The 15772-nt window shown below is 37.9% G+C and overlaps 1 protein-coding gene and 1 long non-coding RNA gene across 3 annotated transcripts in view; one reads left to right on the plus strand and one right to left on the minus strand.

Annotated features, from left to right (window-relative positions):
- Nucleotides 1-13429, plus strand: part of LOC149095850 (hemicentin-1-like) — a 30420-nt gene extending 16991 nt beyond the window's left edge. The window contains exon 11 of the mRNA XM_089281457.1: nucleotides 13164-13429. Coding sequence (XP_089137583.1) covers nucleotides 13164-13168 — 5 coding nt within the window. The 3' untranslated portion in view covers nucleotides 13169-13429. The remainder of the gene's footprint in view (nucleotides 1-13163) is intronic.
- On the minus strand, nucleotides 5587-10707 carry LOC149095851 (uncharacterized). 2 transcript variants are annotated; one of them, XR_016204698.1, is made up of 2 exons: nucleotides 10401-10707; nucleotides 5587-7547 (listed from the first exon to the last, which is right to left on the minus strand). It is a non-coding gene; the product is annotated as an uncharacterized LOC149095851 (long non-coding RNA). The 2 variants fall into 2 exon arrangements; XR_016204699.1 differs by lacking the exon at nucleotides 5587-7547 and adding an exon at nucleotides 7664-10134.
- Nucleotides 13430-15772: the final 2343 nt, after the last annotated feature.

Raw genomic sequence — 15772 nt, forward strand, 5'->3', positions numbered from 1 at the left:
TCGAAAAGCTACGGTTTTCATGACGGATTAGTGTGGACGGTAGGCCTAACCCTAAAATAAATCTACGTTTTGAAATTCTCAGGCGTAGTGTGGACGTGGCTTAAGTTGAAGTTTCTGGGCGTGCCGCTAGATTAGCGTCTACCTTGTTTGCTTGTTTCTGACCGTGGGAACAAGATTCACTGATTCGTCAGTTTTAATCGCAAACACTGAAAAACAGAAGTGCCTAGTTACCATTTGTAAGTAATATATCAAACACGAAAGACTGCGTTTGACCACATTTCCAAACACCGAGAACAGAGTTGAAAATACGACGCGCAGCGGAGAATTTTGGACGAACCACGAGGTGTTTGGAAATTTGATCAAACACTGTCTCGAGTGCGTGATATATCTTCTCAATAGAACCTAAAAGTAAGAAGAAAACTGAGAAATAAAATCGTTAACTCTATGCTAATTAAGATCAAATATTCAAACACCGGCAGGGTCATGATTTATGATTTTCTTTCTTTAAACTTCATGAATTATTAATGAGTTTGAGAATAACAAATAGAAAAGAAAAACAAAAGCGTTCTCATTCTCAACTGGTCGTCCGTATTTTCTTTGGTTTTGGCAAAGAAAAACTCTTCAAATGGGTATCGATTCCAAAGAAACGGTCCACGAGAAGACATTATTAAACGTAATCAGCACTACTTGATAGAGACTTATCTTGCATCTACAAAGTGCAAAACCTTGTTCGAGCGTAAACTGCTTTTACATACTTCTTTTCCGTGAGATACACGTAATGCAAACATTATCTGAGCTCAGATCATAGCGGAGCTCCGGCGGCCCGAAGGGCCGCCAAGCGGAGCCCCATACTCATATAGGAAAGAAAAGGAAACCCATGAGTTGATTTTCTCATGATTATCATGGCTGGCGGTATTGCTCGTGGGCGCGTACGCACGACGACGACGGCGACGGCGACAGAGTCGCGCAACATGGCGGCCATACTCCAAATAATAGGTTGACAGAGATATGCACCCTTGCTTTACCATGAACTTCTTTGATATTGAACATCCATGTTATGATCAATTGACATCTGTCAAAACAAGGTATCCGCTGACCAGTATCGTGTGACCATATCGCGGGCTCAAGTTTACAGCTCATCGAGGTCACGCGTTTTTTGAAGTTGACCGCTGACCAAGTGCTGATTTTCGATTGGATTGCGGGCTCATGTCAGGTTAACTTGTTGAAAACAGGGCAGGATTGTTCGGAAGGCGGTTAACGCTAACCCAGGATTAAAAGTTGACCGAATTATAACTTTTTCTTCTACACAAATTTTTTTTGCTGCTTTGTTTTGTGTATATGGCGATTATTAAGAGTCCCTGTCCGTAAATATGGAAAATAACTCGGCAAGGGTCGAAAATTCGATTTCGCTCATATTCCTATGGTAGACAGGCTAGGGCATGACAAAAACTACTGGATAGTTTTTTTTGGCAAAATATCCTTTTATTTCAAAGAAATATGCAAATTACCAAATTCCGTTAAAATCGTCCTTTGACGCACCATTTTATTAAACAAGTTTGAGAGCCTCGCATACAAAACCACATCATTCTTCCGTCTTTAAAACACTCAAATATTTTTGTGCAATGTTTAAATGTGTACTGGGTTAATTTTAGGGAATGCTTCGTTGTGTTTTTGGGTGCAAAATAATTAAATTTCGAAGACATGTATTTCATTCACTTAAAAGTACTTCGTAAAAATAATTGATTTTCACCATGTGCGAAACCTTCAAATGGATTAAGCTTCTGGTGGTTGAATCGCAGAACGATGGTCTACAGATTCCTGTAAAAATTTCTTTGGGAAAATGATTGTGAGCGGCGCAAGAGCTTTTCAAAGTACGTTAAAAATGCAGATATTTGACCATCCGTCGTCAAATTTCAATTTACGGGTTAGACATATATTTTAACACGCGCCACATGTCTTGAGCTATATTAAGTTGAAATAGACACAGAGCTGATAATTTCGAAATGTTCTAACCTTATTTGCTGTAAAAGGCAGGTCCAAAAGCCGATTTGACGTGTTTCTGTCACCATTCGTCGCACACAAAGCAGAAGTTTGCTTTTGTTTACACAACGTCCGATGTACATCGCCAACTGTCAACTTATTTAACGGTCGAATACCGCGAATCTATGACCCCCTTTCGACACATATGATCACCATTGCATCTAAGTCAAAAACGGCTAAGTGATTTGTACAAAGTTGCTTGCTTTGCACTACACCAAAATATTACGTTTGATCATCGTTTGATCTATCACCGCTTGAATCCTTGCTTGCAGCGGTTCCTTGTTTGTTCGTCACGCAATGCTGTCATCCCATTATAGGGGGTTATTCACCTTTATTGGATGTTTCAAACTTTATACAGAACTCATTTTGCACTGCTCACTGACTCCCGGTGACTTGAGGAAGCACGCTTTTTCTTCAGCATTTCATGAGTAGGGGTAGGGGTAGGACAATTTCTATCCTAATACGTAAGGCTCCGTAAGGCTTGGAACCACAGCGAGCACACAATCTTGTTGAGTAGGAAGAGATTAAATTAAGCAATGAAAAGAATGAATAGTTAACCATTGCCCGTGTTGTCATCTTTTACTAGACCACCGCTACCTACACGCCCTGCGTGATACCGTAACGCTAAACTCGTACCTAGGTCTTTTCGCGCTGTGCAATTATTTTTGGTTTACATATAATACAGTGGGCTACCCTCGGGGAAATGGGAGGTGGCCGCTTAAGAGGGGTTGGCCGCTTAATAGAGGTTGGTGTACCTTGAATATTTTTTCACTATCGAGTTATAAATTTAGCTAAATTTCTTAGTAAACATGGATTCAATTCAAGACAATCATGATAGACATCAGTCTAGGAGACCCAGGGGCAGTTAGTGGGAGCAGGGAAAAAGTCTAAACGGGTCTTCGCCAGAATTTTTTTCTCACCGGTTTAGACTTTTCCCCGCTCCCACTAACTGCCCCTGGGTCTCCGAGAATGACGTGTATAATGATTGTCTTGAACTGACTCCATGTTCACTAAGAAATTTGTAACCCCGCGAAAAGACCTAGATACGAGTTTAGCGTTATGGTATCACGCAGGGCGTGTAGGTAGCGGTGGTCTAGTAAAAGATGACAACACGGGAAACGGTTAACTATTCATTCTTTTCATTGCTTAATTTAATCTCTTCCTACTCAACAAGATTGTGTGCTCCCTGTGGTTCTAAGCCTTACGGAGCCTCACGTATTAGGATAGAAATTGTCCTACCCCTACCCCCTAAAATGGGATGACAGCATTGCGTGACGAACAAACAAGGAACCGCTGCAAGTAAGGATTCAAGCAGCGATAGATCAAACGATGATCAAACGTAATATTTTGGTGTAGTGCAAAGCAAGCAACTATGTACAAATCACTTGGCCGTTTTTGACTTAGATGCAATGGTGATCATATGTGTCGAAAGAGGGTCATAGATTCGCGGTATTCGACCGTTAAATAAGTTGACAGTTGGCGATGTACATCGGACGTTGTGTAAACAAAAGCAAACTTCTGCTTTGTGTGCGACGAATGGTGACAGAAACACGTCAAATCGGCTTTTGGACCTGCCTTTTACAGCAAATAAGGTTAGAACATTTCGAAATTATCAGCTCTGTGTCTATTTCAACTTAATATAGCTCAAGACATGTGGCGCGTGTTAAAATATATGTCTAACCCGTAAATTGAAATTTGACGACGGATGGTCAAATATCTGCATTTTTAACGTACTTTGAAAAGCTCTTGCGCCGCTCACAATCATTTTCCCAAAGAAATTTTTACAGGAATCTGTAGACCATCATTCTGCGATTCAACCACCAGAAGCTTAATCCATTTGAAGGTTTCGCACATGGTGAAAATCGATTATTTTTATGAAGTACTTTTAAGTGAATGAAATACATGTCTTCGAAATTTAATTATTTTGCACCCAAAAACACAACGAAGCATTCCCTAAAATTAACCCAGTACACATTTAAACATTGCACAAAAATATTTGAGTGTTTTAAAGACGGAAGAATGATGTGGTTTTGTATGCGAGGCTCTCAAACTTGTTTAATAAAATGGTGCGTCAAAGGACGATTTTAACGGAATTTGGTAATTTGCATATTTCTTTGAAATAAAAGGATATTTTGCCAAAAAAAACTATCCAGTAGTTTTTGTCATGCCCTAGCCTGTCTACCATAGGAATATGAGCGAAATCGAATTTTCGACCCTTGCCGCGAAATTAAGAATTTGTCTGATTTTTACAGGCAGGCACTCTTAAAACTCAGAACAGAAGGCCAAACAATATACAGAAAACCTCGCTGCAAAGTTGAAAACTCAAATCAAAATTCTACCTTTTCCTGGGTTAGCTTGTGGGGCTCTGAACAACCCGGAACAGGAGCTACGCTTTTAGGCTGGCCTAAATCTATATATTAATTTCCTGTATACCATCATGTGCGAAAACCCCTTCGCCATCCAGATAGTGCATTCGGCACTAAAACAACCGTTCCTGTCCATGAAACCTCTTTGCCGTCGAGCGGGCGTGACTTACTAATGTTTTGGTCCCGGGCTTAACCACAGTAAACACAGCACTGGAAAAGTTGAAAATTTACAGAGTATGTAAATAACATGTAATTAACATGTAAATAATCAAAGAGACTGTAAAGAATAATTTACATGATTTTTCCCCTTTTACATGTTTTGGAGGTTTCATGTAAAAAACATGTAAATATTTTAAGTGAAACATGTAAATGATGAAGAAAACACTGTAAATCTTTCAAAGTAAAGGGCTAAGATCATGTAAATAACATGTAAACTGTTCCTGCAAATACTGTAAATAGCCCGTAAATTTCTTGTGATTCAACCTGGAAACCCGTAAATAACATGTAAATTTAATACAGGGAGGCTGCCATAATACTGTAAATAACATGTAAATAAAAAAGGGGAGGCTGTAAACAACATGTAAATAAAAAAAGGGAGGCTGTAAATAACATGGAAAATGAAAACAGGAGCCTGTAAATAACGTGTAAATCAAAAAAGGGAGCCTGTAAATAACATGTAAATCGAAAAAGGGAGCCTGTAAATAACGTGTAAATCGAAAAAGGGAGTATGGAAATCAAAAAAGGAGCCCATAAAGAACATGTAAATCGAAAAAGGGAACTTGTAAATAACATGTAAATCAAAAAAGGGAGCCTGTAAATAACATGTAAATCGAAAAAGGGAGCCTGTAAATAACATGTATATCGAAAAAGGGAGCCTGTAAATAACATGTAAATCGAAAAAGGGAGCCTGTAAATAGCATGTAAATGGAAAAAGGGAGCCTGTAAATAGCATGGAAATCGAAAAAGGGAACCTGTAAATAACATGTCAATTGAAAAGGGGAGCCTGTAAATAACCTGTAAATTGAAAAAGGGAGCCTGCAAATAACCTGTAAATTGAAAAAGGGAGCCTGTAAATAACCTGGAAATGGAAAAAGGGAGCCTGTAAATAACATGGAAATCGAAAAAGGGAGGCAGAAACCCTGTACGATAAATGACTTGTAAATAATAACTTGAAGAAAAATGCATGGAATGTACTGTTTTATTGTAATCAAATCTGTTGACCTTAATTATAATATTAGAAATATGCAGATTTATACAGAATCAGAAATTTATTGCAATCAGAACAAACTCAGTTAAATTAAAATAGTTTTTATATGCCATGACTAAGGTTTACAATGTATACATGTACATTGCAACAAATAAAACATGTTTTCTTTTCTATCTATCCATAACAAGACGAGTTAAATGCAATTTTGTGCATGGCCAAAATATTTTAAAATACCATGACGGAGCCCCTTTAACCAAATTCAAGCACTTTTCAAGAAGACTACTAAAATTCAAGACCTTTTCAAGATTGTGCAAAACCATGTCATATTCAGCTCTATTTAATTCATAAATAATAAAATGATTAAAAACTATACTGTTGTCAGCTACAACTAGTAAAAATTTTGCAATTTAGGTGTATTACTAAATTAAAATTGTTTGCGAATGGATACCTGTCTTAAATATATACTAAATCCACAAAGTCAAATTTAACACAATGATACTACCTTTGTCATAAAATGAATGAATAAACTGTTTTTTCTTACTAAGTAATTAATGTAGGATTAAATTAGCCTTAATAATTATTATGAAAAATGGGAGAGGCACGATGGCCTCGTAGTTACATGTAGTGCGCTCAACTCCTGATCGAACGATCCGGGTTCAAGCCCTAGGCGGGTACATTCTGTTGTGTTGTTGGGCAACACACTTTACTCTCAGTGCCTCTCCACCCAGGTGTATAAGTGGGTACCAGCAAATTTAATGGTGGGGTAACCCTGCAATGGACTGGCATCTCATCCAGGGGGAGTAGAAATAGTCCTAGTCGCTTCCTGCTACAGAAAGCGGGATAAGCTCCAGCCTGTTGGGCCACGTGGCTCGTATGCAGACTTTACCTTTACCTTATTATGAAAATTACTGCAATGTAAGTGTGAAGTATTGATCAACTTTTTTTCATAGAGTGAATTGTCCTGTTGAAATAACAGAAAATAGGGAGAAAAAACATTTACCACAAGATAGAGATTGACATTTTAAATTCATCATAAAAACATTCATGCCAAAGGAATACTACATTGCATAACATAAAACAAGGCTTCTGACATCTTTTAGGCTATGTTTACAAAGTCAAAGTTTCCTTCTTTTTCCAAAACCGTACAGAATCCAAACAGTACAAACATTTTGGACCCCTGACAAAACATTCACTGTAAACAATATTCAAAATTTTACTTTTTCTTTTTGTGATAAAAAAATTGCACTGTAAAAAAAAATTCATTGGGGCCTGTTGAAATTGAAAGGCCTATCTAGTACCATAGTTCCCATAACACATCATAAGTTAATAAATTATTGTTCTGGTACTACATGTATGTAAACATAGCCTTTTCTTTTTATGATGAAATCTTATAGCTGCTGTATTGAACAATAAGAATCAACCTAGCAATCTAAGATATTTAAATTTGATGCTAATTCACTAACATAGGTACAGTGTAGGTGATACTTCAAAGCATTAAAAAATAATGTTTAAAGTGGTTGAATTTATGCCAGAAAGCTGCCAGAGCATATCAAAGTGTTGAAGGTCACCATGTTAGACTGTAATGCACCAGGGGCCCATTTCTTGAAGGTCCCAAAAAGTTTTTGCACCCAGAAAGCCATACCAAAATCTGAAATCTTACGCTTACAGAGCTGTTTTAATCGCTTATTCTAAATATGAACAGAGGTTTCCTTCACACAAGAAGTTTCAGGCATATACAGCTCTTAGTTTTTAGACACAGCTCAATTAAAGTTGGCTTTGTGGGCCCAAAACGTTTCCAGGGCCTTCAAGAAATGAGCCTTGGACCCCTTATAGAGTCATAAGTACTGTAGACTTCTCAGTGGCTGATTTTTTCCTGATCAAGCATCAATGCCAAGGAGTATGCATGTATTGACCACTCTCAATTTTACTTCATCCTACAAGTAACAAAACATTTCGTTAAATAAGTTATGTCTGAGTATGAATCAGCAAATTCTGTGTATGATATCAATCAGTGAATTTTACACTGGAGTTATTATTTTGTTTCTTATCATTCCAATTTATACTGTGACCTTTGAAATCGGACTGTAGCCGGTCATGTTGACTGGCCAAAGTAATTTTAGCTTGGTCACGTCTCCTTTCTGACCGGTAGGATATTTACGCAAAAATCAAGTACATGTAATGTGAGCCAAATTAAACCCACAAATATAGTTTGTTTGTTCCAGTCACTGCTAGACCGTTTAAAAATTGGCTTAATATTTTTCCGAACGGATTTAACCCCAGTCACTCGAATGGCATTCCTATCGATCTTGAACGCATGACAAACAGCAAGCGAATGGTCTTTAGCCGTTTAAACAGATACATGTATGCATTGGTGTATGTTTTCATTAGAGGTCATAATAAAAAAGAGATTAAAAACTCTCAGATTTACAGTTGGGGATTTGATTGTTTATTCAAGAATGCACAACGTGACCATCTCAACATGACATGACTGGTCAACATGACCGGCGAGTGAAGTTTTTGGCCAGTCAAGTCACCATTCTGGCCAGACATTGCCCGTTGACCAGCCATTATTTTGAGCCCTGAATATTCATCAATCAAACAGATCTTACATCTACATCTGTAGCTACTGTGTGACAAAAACTTTGCATCTCTGATTGGAAGGCACTGAATGTCAGAGGATGTAGAAGAACTAAACTCAAAATGTGTGGCAGTAAATATTCAATGTTCACTATCTTCTACATTGTAATATTCATGCACAATAAATCAAACTCCTATCAAACAATGTTTAAATAATAAGTCAAGTTATTTGCAGGCACAATTGGATTGTTTCTTACGTGCACTTATGCTCTATTGGTAGACAAAGGTACAGCTGATGTCATAAATGTTTGTTTTTGTTTCCTTGTTATGTATTACGAAGCAGATAGATTCTATGTTGTCGCGCACCTGTTCGGTAATAGATCACAAAAGACATCAAAATGTGGTAAGAACATCAGTGACACACGCCTGAAAAATTCACAGATTCTGCCACACACTCTGGTAATGGAAATGTGAATATTTTTTGTTTTTACCACATTTTGGTGTTATCTGTGATCTACTCAGGGCAGGAAAAACCCAGGTCTCATTTCCTCAGCCAAGTAAATTTTGCTCTTGGGCAAGTGAAAATAGAAGTTCAGTGGCCTGGTGGCAAGTGAAATTACAATGTAGCCTCAGTAGTCTTGTGAGTCTGACTAAAAATGCCAGCTTGATAAATGATAATTTCCAGTCATTCCATTTCAAAACTTAAGACCTAAAGATTAGTTAATTATTAGGTTGAAAGCAAGAATTAGTTAGGAATCCGAGCGTACTTCATTCACATTTGTCCTCTGATTTCCTTACTGGCCACCACACTGGCAACTTATATTTAAATGGGGGCAAGTGAAAACTGAAATTGACTGGCCCACTGGGCAAGTGACTTACAATTTTTTTTTCCTGCCCTGCTACAGATGAATGAACAGATGCATGACACATGAAACCTACATGTATTTGGTAAGAGCCCAATTTTGTACAAGTAAAATGTACAGCTGTAACAGGGCTCTTAAGTGCTGTCTGGTCACCCCAGGGTAAGGCAATCGATTGAAATGATCCATAAATTGATATAAATCAATAAATTGAAATTAATGTAAGTGTTATCAGTGCTATCAATCAATTGAAAGAAATTCATACTCACATGCTAGAGAAGTTTCAAGTTATTGATTTGATTTTACCAAATTTATCAGTCAGTAGAGAATCAATTGAAAGTTGGCCTCTCTTTGTTAGTTCACATAAACTGTAGAAAAATTGTGTCCCTCAACACAATGTTTGATTGTAACTTTTTTATGTAGATTTCAAAGGCACTACCAAAGACCCCCAAAACATAGTCCCTGATACATGTATGCCAGCAAAATATTCTGTTTACAAGATACAATGTTATGTTTTTATGCAATTGTATACATGATTTCGTATTTCACTTTACATCTTTTGTTCATTTCTTTCTTATTAAATGTTGCTTAAAAGATAAGCTAGTATCAGCAAAATTGATAATGCTTATTGAAAATTTGATCACAATCGATTACTCATGACGAATCCTTTTACTGATTTCTGATATCATTGACTAATTCCTTTTGATTGTTATGAAATAATCGATTGACTATACTGTGTCGTCCAAGACAAGTAGATTTTCCTGCCTGGGCAAGTTACTCTTCCTTTTTTTTTTCAAGTCCTGTGTAGTTTTCATGACAGTTTGAGGTACATGTATACCTCTTTATAAAGTATTGTAGTGTTTTTTTTGGTGAAAGAAAATTTCACAACATTTAACTTACTATCAGCACCAGTGGGTGCAATATCCATGTACAGTTGTGTAGCATATTGTAACTTGCATGTAGGTACAACTGTAGACACTTGAGTAACTTCAGAATACTTACACTAGCATAAGAGAAATTTCTCTGCTGAAGATGGCACATTACACTTTAGCTTACTAGCATTCACATCAGAGGGCAACATAACCTTACAAGAGAATGCATCAGAAGGAATCATAAGGCGCATATAAGCCAATAACAGATGTCGCATGCTCTTACTCGGTTATCGAGAACAGATAATAACAGATAATAAAGCTCTTTATGCACGGCAGGTAAACATCAACAAAGTCGATTCCACAAGCAATGTAACTTCTCCTTGATAATAACACATTCACAACCAAAGGCAAAACGAAATGTATACGTATCTTGACGTTACTTTACTCTACTCGTTCAATTTATGCAAAACTTGCTTACCTGTTGTTGTTGTTGCCTGTAATCGCTATCTTCAGCTTCTGGGTAACGGAAAACTTTGCCTTGAAACCGTGCACGATGAAGAAGCGAAGGTAGAGTGGATTTTGGCCCGCTAAAACAGAGCCCGAGTTCGATGCAAGTTCCAACGGACTGCCGAACATGGCGGGAGAACCGAGAAGACCTGGTACCTAACATGAAGACCGCTGATTGCTGTTTGTTGGAGATCGGGCACTCACAAGGCTGGTATGCTCTTACAAAGGGACTGGGATAACAGTGACGGCAATGAAAGCACAGAACGGTAGAAATCACCAAAAAACAAAACAAAACAAAAAAAATGTCATTTTGGGTTGCGAAAAAAAGTCAGCTATCATTTTCGGAAAGGCGATAAGTCCTAACGTTTTCGGGAAATGGACAAAAAAGCCCTAATAAGTACGAGATACTCAAGCTCCTCTAGAATAACCGAACAGACAAATTTTTTTTTGCGCAACCTAAAATTAACCTACAGAGCTTTGAAAGTACATCAGATAGCCTAAAACAACGTTTCAAAGCATTCGAGAGAAAACGGTCGTTGGGCCGGCCGTGTCCCTTATGGTTCCCTGCCTAACCTAACTCGCGTCAGTTCAAACTCGGTCACCAGGGCTCTTTCCGTCTTGAACTCACACAACACGTGACGCTTTCATGGTCCGTCATGAATAAATATGTACGTGTCCGAGAATTAATTTTTCTCTTTTCTAGAGACGTAAGCTTGGGACGCTTGCATGTGCAGTAACAATTCTAGTTTTATTTTGTCGTTGTGGGTGCGCGGAAAGCGCACAAGACAGCTTAGTGCGGTGTCGATCAATGCAGCGATTTAGTTTGGTGCATACCTTCTAACCCAACTTCAATTTAAAGCACACTATAGCACACACTTGGACTTTAGAGAAGTTCAAATGCTTCAATGTAAACGGCACCTTAATGGAGGCTTCACGGTAGGTTTACGGAGCTTTAGGGCGGTGTTACATTTTAACTTTACGCGCCCTTAAAAGGTCCCGTTTATATGTTCTCGGTTACCCGAGACAACCCTTCCTCTCTCTCTCCCCCGTCCCCCCAAGTTTAACCTGGCCGGGGTAACTTTTCATTTATTTCTTTGCAAAATTCAACCAACCGTTTACAAGAGGATAGCGAACCTGTCGGTAACTTGGAATTTACATCATTTGAACAGTCTCCGTCGGTTGAACCGTTACACCAGAGTTATATTAAATAAGCCCACTTTTCCATTACATGGTTTTTGCAGGGTTTAGGCAGGCCTTCTCTTAAATTTAGATCTTTTTTTTCAAGAGTCTCCATTTTACATTAACGTGGTCTTTACAGTTTTTCGAAAAGCCGCCATTATCTCATTTAAATTGTTTTCACAGCCTTTGCAAGGTCCCCCTTTTTAATTTACATGTTTTTACAGGCTATTTACAGCCCCCCACTGCGCCCGTGCAACTTGTAGGTTTTCCATTTACATGATTTTTACATGTTTCTTACAGGCTCCCTTTCTTTCATTTACATTGTTTTTACATGTTTCTTACAGGCCCTCTTTTTTTCATTTGCGTGGTTTTTATATGTTTCTTACAGGCCCCCATTTTTCATTGACATGGTTTTTACATGTTTCTTACAGGCCCCCTTTTTTCATTTACATGGTTTTTGCATGTTTCTTACAGGCCCCCTTTTTCATTTACATGGTTTTTGCATGTTTCTTACAGGCCCCCTTTTTCATTTACATGGTTTTTACATGTTTCTTACAGGCCCCCTTTTTTCATTTACATGGTTTTTACAGGGTTACAAACATAACATTTCCAGACTTTTTACAGCATTCGCTTGAATTATTTACACGTTTCTTACATGGTTTAGCAAAGCAATTTACATGTTTTTTAAAAAGGCAGATACTGTAAAAGTGCGTAAAATATTTTACAGGTTTTTACATGTTCTTCAAATGATCATTGTCGACAAAGACAATGTAAATCACTATTTACAAAACATTTACATGCTGTACTAAAAGCTGTAAATTTCCTGTAAATTTATTTTACAAAACCCTAACATGTAAATTGTAATTTACAAAGAATGTAAATCAAGATTTACATGCTGTAAATTAAAATTGACATGTCCATGTAAATTTTCAACTTTTCCAGTGCAGCATCGGAAAAGTCGGTATAGAGCCAATACAAGAATACCTGCTCCTGTTTGTAGAAAAACAAAGATGACCGTTCTAAAATTGGGATAGAATCTTAATTTACAGGTCTTGACACACACGATTTACCTTTCAACCGGTAATTTGATTGGTTGTCGTAGTAGCCCCAGTCTAAATAGTGTGACATATATACATATGAACTGAACGAATTAAGCAAAAGAGAAAAAAAAAATGAAAGTCATAAGTCGATTCAAAGGACTCTGTTTTGAGTTATAATTGAGCGTGCAATTAAAGCTCGGCTGAATGTTTTTGCGGTTGCTCTGGTAACCTTTGGGTCACAAAATGAACATAACGTGTTCACCAACGATTGAGGCAAGTTTGTTTTCGTACCACTGCATTAACGGAAAAGGAGTGGTAGTATTGACTCCTCAAAGAGGACTGCCTAAAAAAAGCTGTAAACCGCTGTGAGCCACCTAAAGAACATATACACAAGTGCTTCATGTCTGCGTAGAGATGGAATGGCATTCCATCACTCTATATAGCCATTATTAAGAATACCTTATTTTAGTCTGGCGTTAATTACTAAACGTCAATGTTTCCTTTGATTCTTTTAGCTTGATACGGCTCCGGACAGCTTGTACCAGTCCTACTTTTACAACGGACCCTGTCCCAATTCTTCAATCCAGAAAATGTGCAAGAAGACCTATGGTTTCCTAGCGCTAGCTAACATCGTTCCCAGGGGTTTTTGCCACTTTTAATTTCAAGAAAAAAGCTCTGGAAACGAAGTTGGCTATTATAAATTTCAGTTAAAACAAAATCTTGATTTTTTTCGATTATTTTTAAAGACTAGAACTTATCAAATAAAGTATAATCGATTGTGTGTACGTCTTTACGTGTCACTGTGTGTTAGGTGAGCCTTCGCATGCGCGTGTCTGTCGACCACTGAACCCGAGTTTGGTTTACGGGCGTGTATGGCCCAGTTACAACTTTGCTTGATAACTAAATACGATGTTTGGTGCATAACTAAACTTTGTTTTTCCAGTGACACCGCAATTCACATTGGCCTGTTCAGTTCATAGTTTCCAGACATTACATTTTGTTCATGCTTATAGCTGGTAGAATATACAAACGAACAAATACAATAAGAACCAAAAGATCTCCGAGTACGACAGTTGTAATTTCGTAGTTTTCTCAAAGAGCCACTAATCTCATCTACCTCGCCGTGAAGTTCACATGCTGCCTAAACCGACGCCTACGACCCTTAATACTTCGTAATTTCTTGTCCAATGGTCAAAACTAATCGGCATCATATGGGCGTGTTTTACGTCAAGAATTGAGGTGGCTCGATCGAAGTGTTCAGTAACAATACTGTTCAACTTTGAGCGTGCTCTGATTGGATTGTGACTCACCATGGCCGTGGTGAACGTAAAGCTCGGCAGATCTTAGCATGCTTTCGGAGAATCTTAGAAAAGCAAATTTCGTCTTGTCCAGGCTTAGGGCAAACGTCAGCGATTCGACGTTTGCCCTGGCCTAAGACCGCCTAATCTGAGTCGAATTTAATTTCGGCAAACGTCGCACCATTCATCCACCTATTTCAAAATTAATAGGTTCGACGAATTAAGTTCCACTAAGATTCGACGTTTGCCCCAGGCCTTAAATTTGTTTCAGTTAATTTGAAAAGCAGATAGAAATTACGTTAAATATTAATTGATTTATTGAGGGCCAGGCCACGTTTAAAAAAAAAAAAAATCAGTGACTGTTATTTATTTATTTATTTATTTATTTATTTTTGATCTCCGCCCAATGAAATAAATTTAGTGTCAATTATTGATAGAAAGTAAAATAACTCCCTACACCAGTTCATAGTCAAGCCCATGTTTCTGAAAAACAAATGGACCGGTTTCTGTGGGAATTTTACACGCGCTAATTATTTAAGAAATAGAAAATATGTACCATGTTTCTATCGAGTTTTATATAATTACCCAAGTTATTCTCGCATCTTGATTGGTTCTCGCCTATGATCTATTAGAGGACAGACGCACGATTGACGTTATCATTTCAAATTTTTTCCCCCTGTGTTTTAAAATGACGGAAAGTTTTGAGAATTTAGATAATATTTTACATGACTGGGCAAAAGATAAGGTACAAGAAAGTCTTGTCCAGGCACTGAACAGGTACCAGAAGCATAGTCTAGCAGGAAGAAGAAAGATAAAGCCATTTCTATTTTAGAAAATGACTCAGAAAAATACTCGAGCAGTCTCAGTCGGCAGTCGAGCGAGACTAAACCAAGCACAAAATTGGTCTTGGTAAACCGAGAACCATTGCTTTTTCTCGAATTTAACAAACCCAATGAACAAAATGTTTATGAGATTAATTTATTTAAAACATTGAACTTTTCTCAGTCTCAAAATAATTGTTGACACAGTGATTGTCTGGAATGAAACATTAAAACCACTTCTTAAAATCATTGAAAATAAACACATAATCTTGCTTTCCGATGCGAATGTTCCAGTCCGTTTCAGAGCACAGCAGCGAGCAAAGTATAGCTCACTACAGCTCACGGCCAACTGTATCGGAGCTAAAAGGTGTCTCGACACTATTTCAAACTGATTTGAGAATCACCAACCACAGAGGACACAAATTTCCACCATCACTAACGCTCCTTTCATTCAAAACTCGAATCGAATGGCCTCCAGGTTGACCGCAACCCCAAGTTTTCCGAGCGTAGTTTTTCAACTCCTGCAATATTCGAGGCAACATCCAAGCTTTTCGGCTCACAGGGCTGCTCTGATGACAAAAACTGACTTGACTTATTCAGTTATAGATCACAGTTATAGATTCAGTAATAGATCACAGAAGACGTCAAAATGTGGTAAGAACATCAGTGACACACTCGGCTATCGCCTCGTACGCCACTTTTTTGTTCTTACCACAGTTTGACGTCATCTGTGATCTATTACTGAACAGACGCACGGCAACATGGAATCTATTTGTTAAATAGAAACACAAGCGAGTGCAAGTTTGGGAGAACGAGAAATCCACAGTTTTTTCGAATCCTCCCACACTTTCACAAGTGTTTCTATTAAACAATTAGATTATGAGCTCGAGATTTCTATCGCGTGACAGTTAATAAGGGCGCAGCCCGAGTCAACTATCACGCATAGAAATCGAGAGCAAATAATCTAATTGTTTTAGTACAAATCTACTACTCCTCCAAACCTTT

Source organism: Orbicella faveolata, unplaced genomic scaffold (assembly GCF_042242905.1).
Source record: "Orbicella faveolata isolate gen_17 unplaced genomic scaffold, um_ofav_v1 contig_48, whole genome shotgun sequence".
NCBI classification, from domain to species: Eukaryota; Metazoa; Cnidaria; class Anthozoa; order Scleractinia; family Merulinidae; genus Orbicella; species Orbicella faveolata.